The 18,368-nt window shown below is 36.3% G+C and overlaps 1 protein-coding gene and 1 long non-coding RNA gene across 12 annotated transcripts in view; one reads left to right on the top strand and one right to left on the bottom strand.

The window, feature by feature from the left end:
- The first annotated feature begins 545 nt into the window (after positions 1–545).
- On the top strand, positions 546–14,141 carry LOC117064913. The gene is made up of 3 exons (XR_004429733.1): positions 546–1,214; positions 7,760–7,826; positions 14,101–14,141. It is a non-coding gene; the product is annotated as an uncharacterized LOC117064913 (long non-coding RNA).
- MCTP1 (multiple C2 and transmembrane domain containing 1) overlaps positions 5,109–18,368 on the bottom strand; it is a 612,722-nt gene continuing 599,462 nt past the window's right edge. For all 11 annotated transcript variants that reach the window (XM_033179110.1, XM_033179111.1, XM_033179117.1 and 8 more), the window contains 4 exons: positions 14,285–14,394; positions 10,367–10,476; positions 8,040–8,137; positions 5,109–7,094 (listed from right to left, as the gene is read on the bottom strand). In XM_033179110.1, the coding sequence (XP_033035001.1) occupies positions 7,023–7,094; positions 8,040–8,137; positions 10,367–10,476; positions 14,285–14,394 (390 nt within the window). In that variant the 3' untranslated portion in view covers positions 5,109–7,022. The remainder of the gene's footprint in view (positions 7,095–8,039; positions 8,138–10,366; positions 10,477–14,284; positions 14,395–18,368) is intronic.

The following is an 18,368-nucleotide window of genomic DNA, read 5'->3' as shown; positions in this document are numbered from 1 at the left end:
ACATCAGCACTTAGTTCATCTAACTAACTTTGTATCCCTTGAGACCATCCTCTCCCCATCTTTGCCTCCCCACCGTTTCCCTTCCCAGCCTCTGGTAACCACCATTCTACTGTCTACTGCTATGAGATCAACTCTCCTAGATTCCACATATAAGTGAGATCACGTGGTATTTGTCTTCCTGTGAGAAAATGGCTGTTTTGAATAGTAATACTCAGTTCTTTCTCACAGGCAAATCTTGGCATCTCATTTCTTATTTTCCTGTCATTTCAGTTCTTTTACACTCCCCAAAATACTGTTAAGTTCATACTTACCCATGTTACTAGAGGAAATGGACTCAGAGTTGAAAGCTACTTATTAAAAATGGTTGGACCTTCTACCTAAATACCATTTTTTGCTAATACTAATATTTTTAAAATTGAAGCTAAATGTTATTTAAAATGATTTTCTCAGCCAGACATGGTAGCATATGCCTATAGTCCCAGCTGCTTGAGAGGCTGAGGCAGGATGATCACTTGAGCCCAGGAGTCCAAGGCCAACCTGAGCAACACAGCAAGACTCTCTTTTAAAAAAAAAAAGTAACGTAAATATATTATCTAAATTACATAAGGAAAAAGATTGTAAGTAAAAAAATTGCTTATAGTGATTATATGGAAAAGTTTTGGATATTTCCTTTTCTCCAGATTTCTTTGTAATGATTTATATTTGTTTATAATACCAGCAACCAATTTATTTTGAAAGTAATGCTCCTGAATTAAGTAAGAATTAATCCTTGAAATTTTTCTAAAGTTGCCTTATTTAAACTGGCACTTACTGGATTTTTAAAAGGTAAACTACAGTTTTAATATACTATTTAAAGTTGGATATAATTAAAAGTATAATTAGTATTATCTAACACACATCTCAAAAAATACACTATATATGTGCTCCTTTTTTGAAAGTGAATCTGACTTACCACTTTACTGATACGCTTCTCTAGTCTTTGCTTTAAGACACTTCAAAATGGAGCCCCAAGTATGTTGAAGTGGGAACTGGGGGGACTTTACTCTTGTGGTACTCTTAAATTGGTAAAGATTAAACTTGCTCATGTGGATACCATGTAGAGTCATAACATGTAACATATCTTTACTTTCTGATTTTAGTATTTATGGGACCTGAAGAATTACTTGTTCTCTGGTGAGACTTTTCAGATTCGACACAAAAGCAGGGAGAAACTGGTAAGATTAAGTGATAGCTACATTTATTCAAAGATTGTACCTTAAATGGCTTTGAAAGGATACTACTGTATTAGGAATATTTTCTTCTATCATCAATCTGAAAAAGTATCCACTTTATAACTTATTTGCAACATTAATGCAGATACAAACAACCCTCTGTTGAGAGAATTCTGAGAGTATCTTACCACAGCTCTCCGGAGCATACTGTTTTGCACCTCTTCTGTGAAGGCCAGCAGAATAGCTTCTTGTAAGGTACTCTTTTAAGTAGTACAACTCAGAACAATCTTTTTGCCATTGTTCTGTATAAATATCCTGGATACCTACATGGTAACTATAGTACCACCTGATAGTACCCATCTGTTTTTTGGGGGAAGATTTCTTACCTACCGGTCAGGGCTATTGTCACAGTCATGGGAGGGAAATCAAGTAAATATGCATTAAATGTACTATGTATCAAGTACATAGCATCACAGTGTGCAAGATTGGATGGTGAATACTTGGTACCCCAACCCATAAGTCAGAGTATTTTGTTCTTGCTTAAATTACCAAGTGCTGTATGTTTCGATTTTTAAAAAAATGTTTTTCTCTTCTGAAAATGAATGTTTTTAAAAGTGATGTCAAGCAGTTTCACACAAATAATGAACATCACAATAATCTGTTTAAGAACTCCTTTGTCAGATACATATAGTGTTTTCTGGATGGCTTCTCATTTGCTTCAAAGACCTTCTTACTCTTTGCTATGTTCTCTGTTAATGGAAAAAAGTTTGTAAGAGTTTTAGGCCAAACGTTAAGAGGTAGGTATACCATTGTGTTTTTTTGCTCAGAAATTGTTAGCTACTTCCTCTATTGTAAAACAAAGATGACAAAATTACATACTCCACCTTGTATAATAGCAAATAGACACTTCTATCTTTGTAAAATTTTTCTAAGAACTTATTAGTTCTTGACACCGATAAATTGTTTTCCATGGTTGCAGTGTTACAAGATACACAGAGATTTTGACTTTTCATAATTACTACTCTAGAAAAGAATGTTTTGTGGGGCATATCGTTATAAGGTTTCAGTTCTCTGATAGCTTTATTAAAAAGGGTTCTTTGAGCTTGGGACAAATATTGTCATTTGCTTCCCCTCCTCTCTCTTCTGTGGTCCAGCTGTCTCTGTAACAATGCTCGACTATTCTCAGGTGTCTCCAATAATGCAAAAGACGAGTATGAGTAGTGAGGGCCAGGTGTGCTTTTTCTATGAATTTAGCATTTCCTCCAAACCTGTCACCATTTGAATTCTGGCAAAATAAAATCCCTCAAATGGACTCAAGCCATTTTGAGCTTGTCTTCGACTAGAAAGTGAAACTGAACACATATTATCATCTTTCTTCACTAGTGGGAGCAACAGTTCCACTCAGCCAGGCCTCAGGATCTCCTTAAATGTATTCCTCCAGAGAAAAAAAGGTAGTTTTCAGGTTCACTCATTGGCTCAAGTTGGCCACTCCTTTTTTCTTTGGAAGGAATATTGAAGACTCTGTAGTATGGGATAATTGCACTGCAATTGTAATTTTGCTACATACTGAAAAAACTTAGGCACGGCTACTTACCTAAACCATTTCCACTTTCCTTGAAAGAACTCTTTCCACCTAATATAGTAACACTTAATTGACTAAAGCAGAACAGCAGTGTATTTTACTTTTTTAAAAATGGAGTAATAATTTTTCAGTGACATTTGGAGGTACAGATAATCATATAAATTTAAAAACCGTTTGGTTTTGGGGTTTTTGTTTTGTTTTTAAGCTTAGAATGTCAGGGAAGAGCCCAATAAATTGAAACTCATTTGAGATCATTTATAATATTTGATTGTTTTTATTTTTTGATTCTTAACCCAGATCCCTCCTTTGAAAAGCACAGAATCATTAAGTTCCAGCAAACCTTTCATGGTGCTGTTAGTTTCTACATTGTGTGATTGCTTTGGACATTTGATAGTTTTTATTTGCCTACTATTCTTTTTTAATGAGATTTTTCAATAGTATTTCTCAAACTTTAGCCATTCAGCTGAAATACATCTGATGTGACTGCCTCTATACAAATTGCCACTATATGAAAGAAACTGAGGTGCCAGGGGGTAACATTTTCACCAAAAAAAAAAAGAAAAAAATAATGTTTTGTTTTCTTTCAGTTACACCAATCATCCCAGGAAAAAGAATTATAATGGAAAGAATTTACTATTTTAAGAAAGAATTTACTACATTATTTTCTATCTGGTTTAAATTCCTACTTGACCGAGCAATTAGAAAAGGCCGATTCTAGATACCCTAATCAAACCAATGAATAGCCATCTGTACACACACTCACACGCGTGTGTGAGATCACACTATTCATTTAAAGCCCCAGGATTTAAGCGAGTATTAATTTAATAATACCTGAGATGTTTTTCAAGAAGTATAATGGTAGCTGTCTTGTATTTCTGGAGCAAAAAGGTATAACTGCCTTATACCTTTTTGTTTGTTCTTAATGCTAAGTCAACATTATAAAACACTTGGGTCCATTTAACAAGTTTATTCACTGAAATGACTGCCTTTGAATAACATTAATACAAATGTTGACTACTTTCAGCATAGGAGACCTTAGATATGAGATGAAAGTGGAAAAAAATCTCCTGTGGTCCCTAGGTAAGAGTTTACTTCTGAGTTTTTCTTCACTTGTAAATGCAGCATAAAAATTTTATAGGCCGGGCTTGGTGGCTCAAGCCTGTAATCCCAGCACTTTGGGAGGCCGAGACAGGTGGTTCACGAGGTCAGGAGATCGAGACCATCCTGGCTAACACGGTGAAACCCTGTCTCTACTAAAAATACAAAAACTAGCCGGGCGAGGTGGTGGGCGCCTGTAGTCCCAGCTACTCGGGAGGCTTGAGGCAGGAGAATGGCGTAAACCCGGGAGGCGGAGCTTGCAGTGAGCTGAGATCCGGCCACTGCACTCCAGTCCGGGCGACAGAGCGAGACTCTGCCTCAAAAAAAAAAAAAAAATTTATAAAAGATAATTTTTAGAAATGTATCAATTAAATTTGGCTCTCACTGTACTTCAACTCCAGATTTGATTTTAATATACAATCATTGCTTTGACCATTGTCTATAACAGGGTCATACAGTTGGTATTCAATAGATATATCACAGAGTCCTTTAAAGAATCTCCCAACTCAGATTATCCTAGTGCATATAGAATGTTCAAAAATTGGAATTCCTACAGAACCTGTCAATCAGTTTGAGTCTGGAACAGTACCAGAATGAATGAGAAGTACTATTATGTTATTTTTGATAAGTGGAGAAAAAAATTAAAAAGCACAAATATGCATTTATGAATTATCACAACTAATGGCAGTAATAGTTTAGAATATGAATAATGACTCAGTGAATTTCTAAAAGATAGATAAAGGAATATAATAGTTCACAATATCTACAATGTTAGCAGTCCAAGTAGATGTTAGAGTGACATTCAGTCTCGTCAGATAACTTGAAATATTTACATCACAAATCTCTCAAAATGAAGGCAAGTCAGGCAGCTCTCAAGACAGAATTGTTCCTTATGTGAGAAGGGGAAAGAAATAGTTAAGATTTTAACTATACATATTCTGTTTTCAGCCTGTGAATGTAGTAGTTTCTAAAAGCAATGAAGATTTCCCTGAATATCACTTTTGTGCCTCAAGCTAGTTCTTATTCCTCTAATTTCATTGGATGCTCACCCCTCCAGAGGTATTTTTATATGAGAGTCAGATAAGAGTCAGAGTTTCAGGAAAAAGCTTTGTTTGTTTAAACCAAATCTGTATTTCTCCAAGTGAAATATAATTTTTAAGAATATGCACACAATCCCCCATCAATCTCTGAAAAAAAAAAAAAGTGCTGATTATGCATGGGAAAGATTATTGTCTTTTGTATTTAATGCAGTGAATGTGTAGTCAACATTACCATTGAACTAAACATCTGAAATTTGATACAGTGAAACAAATTAGTCATCTGTTAATGGTTACTATCCACTAGATACATCTGAGGTTGTAGAATATCAGGCTTGCAGACATTTGAGTACACATTGTCAGCACAGAACATAAAAGTCTCACATAAGGTATAATTGAACAGTTATCAATAAACTTTGGGTAGTAACACCATGTTCATGGAACATTATGTTTTTAGCAACAAACAGTGATGGTATGCAGACTGAAGCATGTCATTTTAAACATGATACATTAAATAAAGCATGTTGAGGTCAAAGCCTTTCTGTAGAAAGGGAATTTAATTGACATTCAAGCATAGTATATAAACAGATCAAAATAGTTCTATTATAAGAAATAGTATTTAACAACTTATCTCTAAAATAAAAATACTTTAAAAATCAGCTTCAATGAGATTACACTTATTGTTAAAGAATCTTCCTTTACAGTGAAATATACATTCTTTTAGCTTTTCTATAATTTTTCCAGTATAACCCTCACTTTTACCCCATCCAAGTTTATTAGTAATAAAGTAGTGCAAAGCATTGTCTGCTGCAATTTCAACTGAGTGTAATCCCCTACCAAGTCAGGGAAGTAATACATTCTCAACCAACCAAGTTATTTTTTCTCCACAGTTATGCTCCCTCAGTATACCAGGGAGTGAGATACAAAAACTACTTTAAGAGTCTTGGGAATGCAATTTTTAAGTATAGATTCTATGATAATAGTGAAACATTGATAAAGGCAACCACCACCCCCAAGCAGTTTATTTTACAAAACAGGTTTTCATGCATAATCAAGAATGATTTTTTTAATAAATGAATGTAGTGAAGCACTGGCATATCACTTAGCACACTGAATTCTCTACATTAAAATTCACACTAATAACAAAATCATAGTATGAATTAAAGCATTTCAGTAATCTAATGAGAAAGCAGTTTTTTTTTTTCTGTGAGAGCACTTGAGTATTAAAATATTTTTAGATGCACAGATACAATCTGACACCAAAAGCGATATGAATGTAGTTTGCTAGTATTTTTGATAACTGTACTTACTTGGTTGCTAATTTGCTAACTATGTATAAATTAAAGTAGTAGTAGGTATAAAAATTCAGATAGGCAATCGTTTATAAACTGGCAGTATTTATGTTGTGTAGTCCTGTAGGGATTTTAAGGTTTTAGATGGAATGATTGAAATTCTATAAAGAAAACTTTCTAACCTTCTGAGTATTGATTCTCTTGAGGGAGTGAATGTACCTTCACTTATTAGCTTAAAATCAGGCTAGTCATACCTAAGTAATTTGCACAGGAGTGAATGTCGGGATCTAAAGCCAGAATATATGTTAAATTGAAATGCATCCATTCCATTATTTAGGCTTTGGTAGTTCCCTCCCTTTTGAAATGTATAAAACATAGAAAACTGTAATGGATTACTTTTCAGATAAAAAAATAGTCACATTAAAAAAAAAAACTTTAAAATCAAATTGACATTTACAATTGATGTAGACTTAATCAGAGCACAGGTGAGTAATCTACTTGTAATTAGATAAGAATATATCTTCCAGTGTTATCATTCTTATATTTGTTCTTTCAGTGTGTTATTTTCCACAGCTAACAAGGCTTTCACACAGCAGTAGCAAAACCTTTATCAAGTTGAGTCTGTACAATAGAAGTATATTTTCAAAGACATATGCCTTTGTACACTATTTACAAATTCTCTCGATCATGATAAAAAGGCAAAATAAATAAAAATCTGAAAGAAAGGAAATGCTGCTCAGGCTGAGGGCTTTTTCTTTTATCTTCCCAAACAGATGCTGGTCTCCTCAGTGCTGGAAGCTGGCTAGCCAAGATTGTTTTTCTTTCTTTTATATGGGCTATGAGAAGGATCTGGTTTCAGTTCTTGGTATTGCACCTGTTTAAACAGAGTTCAGAGGAAGACTGGTCAGGTGGCCACTTTCTGGCAAAGAAAGGAAAAAAGCAAAGGAATGAGAGACTGTGCTGGGGGGAAGAAAGTGCTCATTCTAGAAGCTGTATGGGACCTGCAGCTGAGATGCAGAAAGCAGTAGAATGACAGAGCAAGAATAAGGGAAATCCTGTTGGAAACTACATGGAGCCCTGATGTGAACTTTAGTAATGGTCGTCACTGTCTGTAACACATTACATTAAAAGCAAAACCATCTACATCGATTTTAAAGGGCTCGATAATGGTTTTTTACAATTTATCATGTATTTATAATTTATCATGTGTTTAATACAGTCTTAATCTCCATCCAGGCCACTATCATGTCATAGCAAATGAAAAAGGTATCACTGTAACCCAGCTTCAGGATTTTAATTTAAAAACAAGCAAGCCTTCTTTTATTTTGAAAACAGCTGATGGTTAATGGGCATTAACCTCAAAGGATTACAAAGGATTTTTGAGATAAGCAGTCAGCTTTCTTCTCCTCACTGATCTCCAAAATATACTTCTTTAAAACTAACTTGTAATTCTTGCAAATTCTGGAAATATTTTTTTTCTTAAATGTCCACTGGCATATTTTGCTTTCATCGTCTAATATTCCTGTTTCCTCCCCTCAGGTCATACACCCCGTCACAAACTCCAGCTGAACTAACTTGGACAGGAGGATCTTCCCTAACAGCTCTGGTAGGTTCTTTATGCAGCTGCTTTCTCTCCCATTGTCTAAGTTCTTCTTGGATAACACCCCAAGTAGGCTAAACTTCTGACTGGTAAAATCTGCTACACAGGCTTTATTAATTTTACTCAGCTCTTCTAAAGCCTTTGAAATTAGAAGGATATAAAAGCTAAAACCCAGTACCACACTACAGTAAAATAGCAATAATAACGAAACCTACATACCACTTGTACATCTGAAGGGACTCTGGAAAGGAAGTCAAGTAATTCATTGTTATCAATTGCATATGGACTCCGAAGCTTTTTTGTAAATTTATTGATGCCTGAAACAAAGTTGGAGTTAAACAAAGCACATTTCTGTCAAAAGTGTTGTAGTAATTTGAAGATCTAACTTGTATGCCAATGACTCAGTGAACCAGTACACCCAATTTTTTCCCTCTCTTTTTTCTCCTTCATTTCTTCCTCCTTCCCAGCTCAGCTGCTGCTTTTTCACTTTGTATTTCAGTAGCTTCTTCCAAGCAGGAAAGGCTTTCCATGTGGGAAATAAAGGAGGTGCCCTGGGGGTAATTAGCAATATCTGGCTTCCCCCCCCCCCCGTGTTACAGTCTACTGAGAAGCCTTGCTTGAGTGTTTCATTTATGATGAAACTTGCTTTCCTACTTTTTGGGTTAAGATTGTTAAGGCAAGATGTCTAATTTATTTGGTTTCCCCTTTTCCAAAAGATGCACCTTTTTGGAGGTGGGGGTGTGTGCTGCTGTTATGCCAGCTAAATGTTTAGAAGACACATGATGTTTATTTTTTTCAAACCTGAAATGAAAAGATTTGCCCCCAACTTTGTAAAAAAAAGAAACAAACACCTTTACATGAAATCAACAAATTGATAAAAAGTGAGCCATAAACTAGAGCATCCTGCCTCCTCTTCAGGGAGTTCATGCAGAATAAACTTCTGGAATCTTGATTTTGGTCCATCTCCTCATGTAAGACCTATGTCTTAAATTTCTGGCTAATATTTCAGCAATCACCTACCACTAAAGGAATACTGTTCTTGTTTTATTTTGTTTGATGAAACAAGAGGCCCAAACACATTCTGCAAAATTACTTTTAAGACAACTAGTCAGTGAGGGCACTGCAGGTTACACAGCTAGAGGTCTGCCCTGGGCTCCAGTTTCTGCAAACCTGGGGGAACAGGGCATTCACCACCACCTGCTGCAACAGGGATGACTCCACAAGCCAAGGCAAGGTAGATTCGAGTTAATAAACCGCGACACATGACATTCTACCCTATTTTTTTCTGTAAAGCAGCATCTGTTTTAACAGGAAAAAAAAAAGATGAACATACAATAGGAAGCAAGAATGTAGTAGAAATTATTGTTCCCTTATATAATGAAAGTGCTGGCCAAATTGAATTTGAATTATAGAAATTAGGAAAGGAAAAAATAATTACCATTTCCCCCACCTCTCACCCAGACTGTAAGGGTAATTATAGTGATAATAAGGGGTAAGAGGGCTTCCTCAATATATGGCAAGTTGGGCCAAAAAGACTATTACTGGAAATAGTAATCTTCAAAAGTGGAGGGCTTGGAGTCATCAGACTTGAACTCACTTTATTCCAATATATTTCTTCAAAAGCTTTGAAAAGAAAAGAATTTTGCTTTCAGTGTAAGCACATGCTTTCCGAAGCTAAGACTCATTTTGGTTCTCTGAATTTTGTATTTGATTTGTTTTAGCAATCTTAGGTGTATGTGTAAGTGGGTGAGGGGTAGGTGTATGTGTAAGTGGGTGAGGGGTAAGTAGAGAATTCTTCTACCCAGTCTTGTTTATATATTATGAATGTTATAGTAGATCCTAGAGACTGAAAATTGTTTTCCAAACCAAGAATTTTGTCAGGAAAGAATAAAAAAAGAAGAATGCTGCAACTGACAGTCTCCTAAATGGAGCCCAGATGCATAAGAATTGTTGGCATGCAGCATAGTTGCATTAAAAATTAGGACTGAAAAAAATCACCTTTAACGTAGGTCTTTATAGAAACATTCTTGTTTAGTACACATAAAAGGATCTTTTTGTTCCTAAAGAACCTACAAGTACTGAGGACCCTTTTCCCTAATGCTAAAGGTGACCTCTTAAACAGGCAGCCATGTATAGTACCATGTTTACATATACTCCACAAGATAAAATACAACAGCAAGAAAAGCATATTTTCCTAAATGCACCATATGGATTGAAAGGATTGAAATGCCTCTGTTTGTATATCAATGGTGAAAATAAATCAGAGGGATATCTAGACAAAGCTACACTTTGATATATGAAGAATCTGCACAGCTAACATGTTTATAGTATGATGAAGCCTAGTGTGCCAGATAAGAAAAATGCATTTTGCAGGTAGACCTAAATCTTTATACTGTTGTGATTTTTAACTGACCTGTCTCCTTTCATCATGGAGTAGTTTCATGACCATAAATACAGGGAACTGCTGACAGTATAACTCATCTTTTAAACATAGTTTGTTCCTAGCAGCTAAGACAGTTTGGGGGAGTGGGGGAGGCTTTACTTACCCCAGACAAGGACAATGTATCTCAGCGGAATGCAGTACAGGATGACTGTGAACACACAGAGAGCTATAATGGCCAGCCAGCTTAAGAATGGGACGGTCCAGTTGAAAGTGCTGAATTGAAAATTAACACATCAGCAATCTGAGTACTTTCATACTTTTTTCAAATATTAAAATACATAATGATTCTTACTTGGGACCTAGTTAGTCTGCATTTCTCTCTGGAATAGATTCCAATTGTAATAGGTTATCAGAGGACACAGGCTAACCATAATCTGCTCAGTTCCATGAGGAACTGGGCCCAGGTAAAGAGTCTTGCTGCCAACTCCTCCAGATTGTTCCAGGTGACTTCAGAGTCTAAAGCCGTTGTGCTACTTGGGTGACTCCCCACATGAAAGAAGATCTTTATTTTTCTACTGCTAAGACTAGTACCCATCCTTGTTTTCTCTGGCTTTTCAGAGGGGAATGCCTCTGGACCCACCATTCTTCCTTCTGTCAACTCTCGGTATTCCCCACATTGGGAATAAATTGTTGCCAGCAACTCTTGGTAGATGTAAATTTTACATGGTTGTGTAAAAAAATCCTCTGAATGTTAAAATTCCTTAAGGAATACTCACTTGTCCTACCTCAGCTATGTTTCAAATAGAACTGGAAATCAGGAAAGAGGAACAGAACAGTTAGCCTTGCAAAACTTCACTTATCATTGCCCTTCTTCCCAGAAATACATATATAATTAATAAAATCAGCATTGCTTACTACTATCTCTCACGTACTTCTTGTAAAGGACAGCATTCTGGCAAAAGTAATTGGTAACATAGACAGCTGGGTCAGAGAAGGCTGCAAGACTCAGTATTGACAAGACATGATAACAAATGGAAATGAGACCAATGAACAGAAGAAGTTCCAAAAAAAAAGTACTGAGGAGATGGGAAGGAATTTACTGAGACAAAAAAAAAAATGAAGACAAAAGCAAAAACTATGATGTAAAAATGTTTTTAAAAGAGTAGAAAAATCAAGGAAATGGAACATGGGAAGATTATAATCACTTAAGGCTTTTTGGTGGAAGCCAGTCTGGTACTTCTTAAGAGTGTGCCAAAATTATAAAGAAAATAGAAACACTGTGTAGATCCTTCAGGGTTGGGCATATAAATATATCACCATTTACAGGCATACCATTGCATTCTTTGAAATTTCTCCTAAGTGTTCATCCACTAAAGGGGAACTAACATATCATGTCGTCTGACCCTTTAGCATGAGAGCCAAGAAGTTAGCAGAGCTGTATTCAAAGCCTAGATTCTGTTATGTGGATTTAGCTGAGTCAAAACCCTTTCCCCATTTATACAATGGGGATAGTTTATTCTGTCAAGGAAGACGGGTTGTGGTGGTAACATGCTTATGTGAATCAAGGTGAAATTATTAGAACTAATCAACTCAAGGAATCTCATTTATGGCACTTTTTTCTTAGGAGACAGTGAGAAGACCCCTAAGACACTTCAGCAAAACATATTGTTCATGTAGATAAATGTTAGTGTTTTTTTATTTCTTCTAATTTCCTGATATTGTATATTGTACTTACTTGAGGTGACTTTATTTTCAGGGCAATTTTGACCCAATAAAGGATGATTGCTAAAAGATTTTCTTCCATACAATGCCTCAACATAATACTTAGGAATTAGTTGTTCCTTAGCTTTGTAGCATGTAGCTTGGTTTTTGTCTCTCTCTAGGTCAAAATCATTTCCTGAAATATTTTTCTACTAAAAGAGCCAATGTTGGGTCAATCTGGTTATCCTATTTTCAGTAATCCTTGGGGTCTGGCTTTTCTATCTTTGTCTTCTTCCTCTTATGGTCAAGAGTGAGCATCTGTAACTCACCAGGTAAAGGATCATGCCTTCCCTTCCTGATGGACACCTGTGCCTCCCTTGCTTCTGCTTGCTTGTGGAGAGAACAGAAGGCTAAGGGATCTGCTTGTTTTCATGTGGCTCAGCTCAGAGTCATCCATCACACAACTCCATGTGTGAGGGCACTGGCTCTTCACTCAGAAAACCTTCCTTCTGGGCAGCCCCACTGAAGAACTCCCTGTGTTCTCCTTAATCCTACTGGAAGGATAAATGGCAAAGAATCCCCACCAGTGTAGCTGTTAGAAAAATAAAATAAAATAAAACTGCCCTTTTCTATTTCTACACTCTGCATTATGGAATCTAAATCTAGAATATGATCTTCCCCCAAAAGGGATGCAATTCAAGAAAGTTCTGGGATGATTAGTAACAAGATATGGTAATTATAGAGCCCTTTCATTTTGTGCTTAAAGATTGCTTCTGAATCTGCTTTCTGGATAGATGTTTAATTCCATGTGACCCCAGGAGAATTTCTCTTTTTTAGCATCCAAAAGATCATTTTGCGGGAGAGATGGCTCCTCCAAGACTCACTGGCTCCTGTGCCATCTTCCTGTACTTAGCATAGGAAGTTCTGCAAAACCCAGGTTTCCCTAAGTCTGAACCACTGCCAAGATCTGGGGGTCGTATCCCTCAGCTAGTCATGTTTTCCAGCCAAGCATCTGTTCTGAGGCCTTCTACCACCTAGAGTTACAAAGGAGCTTCTTCCTCTCAGGCGTTCACTGCCTGATCCATGGTATTTTGGTATAAATCAGATGTTTTTGTCGGGTATCAGCACACTGTGTACCCCAGATAAAAGACAACACTCAATGGGGAAATGCCCCAAATTCAGGGCTTCACACTGTTTCAGTGGATAGCGTGTAGAGGACAGGTAACATTCTTGGAGATGAGAGGAAGAAGGAGAGAGAAAAGATACGGGAATGAATGTTTCCTAAAGGCACATCTGGGAGTGAGAGGGGGGCTGTTCTGTCTAATATAGTGTAAGAAAGTAGAAACTCAGCACCTACACATGCGGAAATATATTAAACAAAAAATTATACAAAATAAAATGCATTATCCCTTGCAACATGACAGGCACCAGATGAATGACTCACACCTTTAGTTTAAATAATTTACTCCTTTCAAATATTGTGTATGCCCAAGGATTCAGATCTGTAGAAAACTTTTGGTTATGAATAACAAACAATGAATAGATACATTAAACTAAGAAAATGAAGGTTTCTCCAGAATCTGGCACCCCTTCTTGAATAGACCATTAGCAATCATTATGTAGGCCAATTTTTACATAATTTAGAAGTATGAGGGTCTTAGTATATCTTTTAACTGATAATTGTTGTCAATACACTTTTTAAAAAATATAACATTGTTTTAGATAAAACATAAGTATATAAGATTAAGAATGTAAGTTTCTTAATTTTGCATTAGAGCTCAGTGAAGCTCTATTCCCTAATTTTAAAAAGTCAAGGAAAAGGGATGCTGTTTTTATAATTTTAAAAATTGTGTGCATTTTCTAAATGAAAGAGCATTAGTTTATTGATAATTATGGATCTCAGCTATTTAAATACAAACTTGAAAAAAATACTTTTGCAGGGTACCATAAATACAATTTTGAAAAAAATTTAGTGTCACTTGATGAAAATATAAATAGACCAATAATAAAATGCAGGTGTATCTTAATTACCTGAAGTCCTTATATAGCTTGGTTTATTTTTTTCCTATCACAATTTCATATTCCGTTTAAGAACAAAGTCTTTCACAGTGAAAAATGTGCTAAAATTTAGGACGGTGTTATTTCTTCAAAGCTACAAGTATGACTTCTTTCCAACCAATATGTTCTAAATTTCAGGAAGGAAATTGACAGAACTTTCATAAAGCCAAAGACTGGCAGAAATAAATAATGATGAAACTGAGCAATGGAGCACCCAGAAGGAGTGTCCCCTGCCAAAAAGAATGTGGCATTTCACCCTTCGAGAAACAAATGGACACCCTGTCCCACAGAAGACCGGGGCTCACATGTCACCGTCACTCACTTCTTTATCCTTTCGCCAAAGGAAGCCACTTCATCTAGGATGTTCTGGACACTGACACAAACCTCCTGGATGGCATAGATTTTATTTATAAATCCCTTTTTTTCACTGTCCTAAAATGCAATAAAAAAGAAATTCTGTATGAGTAAAGGTATTCTTCATTGCTTGAATTATTTGTGTTGTCCCTCTCTTGCATTTTTAAACTTAAATCAACTTCATTTTTGTGTGTATATAAATGGATAATTGGAACCCATGAAAATATCAGGATTTTAAGGAACATGAGGAGAAAGGGGACCCAGCGTCATGGATTTGTGCTTATAAAGATGGCTGCAAAGCAAGAGCCTCGGGTTCCTTTGCACTTGCTCTGATGAGCAGAACATACATTTGGGGGAGGAAGGTATAAGAGAGAGGGGAGGTCCCAGAATTACCAAACCCAGATTCTACAGTGCTTCTGGATTCACCGAGACATACTTAGCGGACCTAGTTTCTTGACCCCACCGTCCATAAACCTAACTTTTGTTGTGGCTCTAGATATTTCAGCAGCAGAGAATGCTGGATGCACTTGAGATTTGTGAGCAATGAAAACTGCAAAAAAAAAAAAAAAAAAGAAAAAGAAAAAAACCACCAAAACCTGGAATCTACTATGTGGATACTGCTTAGATCATATACAAACTAAGCCTGACCACTTTCTTAAAAATAATAGTCATATATTTTATACAGTAATATATGCTGTATTAGGTTCTAACTAAACATTTTTTCCCCTTTTTGGTGCTTAGTTCATTTTAAAACACTGAATTTAAGCAAAGCTGGTGTGCTCCAGGTAATGGATGGGTGGAGATTGAGCATTAAATTTAAGCACCTAGAGAGTGGTGTGACCTTAGGAGAAATGTGCATATTTTGCAGTTTAAGAGCCAAAGGAAGAAACAGTGGTGGCCTTTCACAATTGAAAATTCTGCTTAGTAGCCTGGCATCACAGGCACTTGCCTAGGCTGTTTGGTGGAGACCATCCAACCCTGATTCTATGACTCCATTCCTCCATGCCAGCTTGAATATCTATGGAAATGTAGATCCAATTTCATTACTTTAACTTCTTTTGAACACTTGCACACTATGCCAGAACACTTGAGACCTCATGTGGCAGTCAGTGCTTGCTGAAAGCAGCCAGGAAGCTAGAATAATAATGTCATGTTGCACATTTACATACTGACTTTCATTTCAGAAGAATCTAAAGCACTCTACACTGTGAACACTTGGCCAGGGCTGGCATCCCGCCACCTCAGAAACTGCAGGCAAGTGAATGACAGATGTGTGTGCCTCCTCCAAGGACAACAGGGTACACTGGTACCAAGGACATGGAGGCCAGTTTTATAATGATCTTTGGTATAGATACCAGTTACTTAGAGTCTTAATTTAATTCACATGGGAGAAATGTGTCTATTATTCATCTTGCTTATGCCAAAATGGATTGTCAGTTAGGTAGACAAGATGCATAAAGCTTAAACAGTATTGGGAACAGTTAGCTACTCTGGGTTCCCCTACTGTCTGCAGAAGTCACCATTCACTTGTCATGACAGACGTTGGTCAATCAATTTATCTTTCACACTCTCCAGTAAAAAAAAAAGAAAAAAAAAAGTTAGGGAAAAAAAGTTAGTTTCACCTATACAATTGTGCACGTTAGAGTAAAATGAGTAACCAGTGGCTTTTTCCTGTTCCTTTCAAAACTAGAAAGTTGGTCTGCCCCAACTGTGTGTCCCTTAGTATTCTCAAGCACCAGCTAAGTTCATTTATGTCTGTGAAGCAAAGTACTCATAAATATTTATCCACATACGGAATAAGTCCAACTGGAGTTGAAGCATGCTGGTTGTACAATGGAAGTCCATTGAGAATGTCTTTCACCTCAAAATTATGTGAAAAAATATTTCACAGAAACAAAATATATGAAATACCTAGGTAAAACCTCAGCAGGAAATGTACAAAATATATAAAGTTTTTTTTTCAGTTAAATATATAGGCTTAATGAAATTTCAAGCAAATCCTAATGTTTAGAGTGGAGAAAACGGGGAGAACTTAATAGTGTTTTTAAAGTTTGTTGGACAAATAAATAGGTAACTAGCTAAGAAATTTTACAAAAGAGAAATCATGAGAAGGCATTCAGTGTATCCGCTATTAAAATGAGATATGGGCATCAAAAGACTGGTATATGATAAGGTGCCATGCACAAAGGAAGTAAGTATTGTTATTGGGCATTTAACTGGGGAAAGTTATGTTACATCCTACCTAAAATAGACATTCACAGCTGAGATAGCCAAAATCTATCTTAATATCTGCCTCAAATAGCCCCCAATACATTCCATATTAATGTTAAGAAGTTTTTTTAAAAACAGTATCTACCATAATGAAGTTGGCTTCATCCCTGGGATGCAAGGCTGATTCAACATGCACAAATGAATAAATTCATCACATAAACAGAACTAAAAACAAAAACCACATGATTATCTCAATAGATGCAAAAAAGGCCTTTGATAAAATTCAACATCCCTTCAAGTTAAAAACTTAATAAACTAGGTATTGATGGAACATACCTCAAAATAATAAGGACCATGTATGACAAACCCACAGCCAATATCATACTGAATGGGCAAAAGCTGGAAGCATTCCCCTTGAAATCTGGCACAAGATAAGGATGCCCTCTCTCACCACTCCTATTCAACATAGTATTGGAAGTTCTGGTCAGGACAATCAGGCAAGAGAGAAATAAAGGGTATTCACATAGGAACATAGGAAGTTAAACTGTCTCTGTTTGCAGATGACGTGATCCTGTATCTAGAAAACCCTATTGTCTCAATCCTAGTTTCTTAAGCTGATAGGCAACTTCAGCAAAGTCTCAGGATATAAAAATCAATGTGCAGAATTGCTAGTATTCCTATACACCAACAGTAGACAAGTCGAGAGCCAAATCATGAATCAACTCCCATTCACAATTGCTACAAAGAGAATAAAATACCTAGGAATATAGCTAACAAGGGAAGGGAAGGACCTCTTCAAAGAGAACTACAAACCACTGCTCAAGGAAATCAGAGGACACAAACAAATGGGAAAATATTTCATGCTCATGGATAGGAAGAATCATTATTGTGAAAATGGCCATACTACCCAAAGTAATTTATAGATTCAATGCTATTCCCATCAAACTACCACTGACATTCTTCACAGAATTAGAAAAAAACTTCTTTAAAATTAATATGGAACCAAAAAAGAGCCCGTATAGCTAAGACAATCCTAAGCAAAAAGAACAAAGCTGGAGGCATCATGCCACCTGACTTCAAACTATATTACAAGGCTACAGTAACCAAAACAGCATGGTACTGGTACAAAAACAGACACATACACCAACAGAATAGAAAAGAGATCTCAGAAATAAGACTGCACATCTACAACCATCTGATCTTTGACAAAGTTAACAAAAACAAGCAATGAGGAAAGGATTCCTTATATAATTAACAGTGCTGGAAAAACTGGCTAGCCATTGCAGAAAACTGAAACTGGACCCCTTTCTTATACTTTATACAAAAATTAACTCAAGATGGACTACAGACTTAGATGTAAAACAAAACTATAAAAACCCTAGAAGAAAATCTAGACAATACCACAGGCATACGCACAGGCAAAGACTTCATGACAAAAACGTCTAAAGCGAACATTTTGCTTTGCACTGCAACCAACGTTTTGGTTGCAGTGAAACCAAAGCAAAAATCAACAAATGAGATCTAATTAAACTAAAGAGCTTCTGCATAGCAAAAGAAATCAGAGCAAACAGACAACTTATAGAATGGCAGAAAATTTTTTCAATCACTCTGACAAAGGTCTAATATCCAGAATCTACAAGGAACTTAAATTTACAAGAAAAATCCATTAAAAAGTAGGCAAAGGACATGAACAGACACTTCACAAAAGAAGACTTACTATTATTTTCGACATGAAGTTTCTCTCTTGTTGCCCAGGCTGCAGTGTGATGGTGGGATCTCAGCTCACTGCAACCTCTGCCTCCCAGGTTCAAGCAATTCTCCTGCCTCAGCCTCCCAAGTAG

The sequence above is a fragment of the Trachypithecus francoisi genome, unplaced genomic scaffold, assembly GCF_009764315.1.
Source record: "Trachypithecus francoisi isolate TF-2019V2 unplaced genomic scaffold, Tfra_2.0 Lachesis_group2, whole genome shotgun sequence".
Lineage (NCBI taxonomy): Eukaryota > Metazoa > Chordata > Mammalia > Primates > Cercopithecidae > Trachypithecus > Trachypithecus francoisi.
The sequence above is the reverse complement of the archived record's forward strand: the minus strand, read 5'-3'. Positions and strand labels throughout refer to the sequence as shown.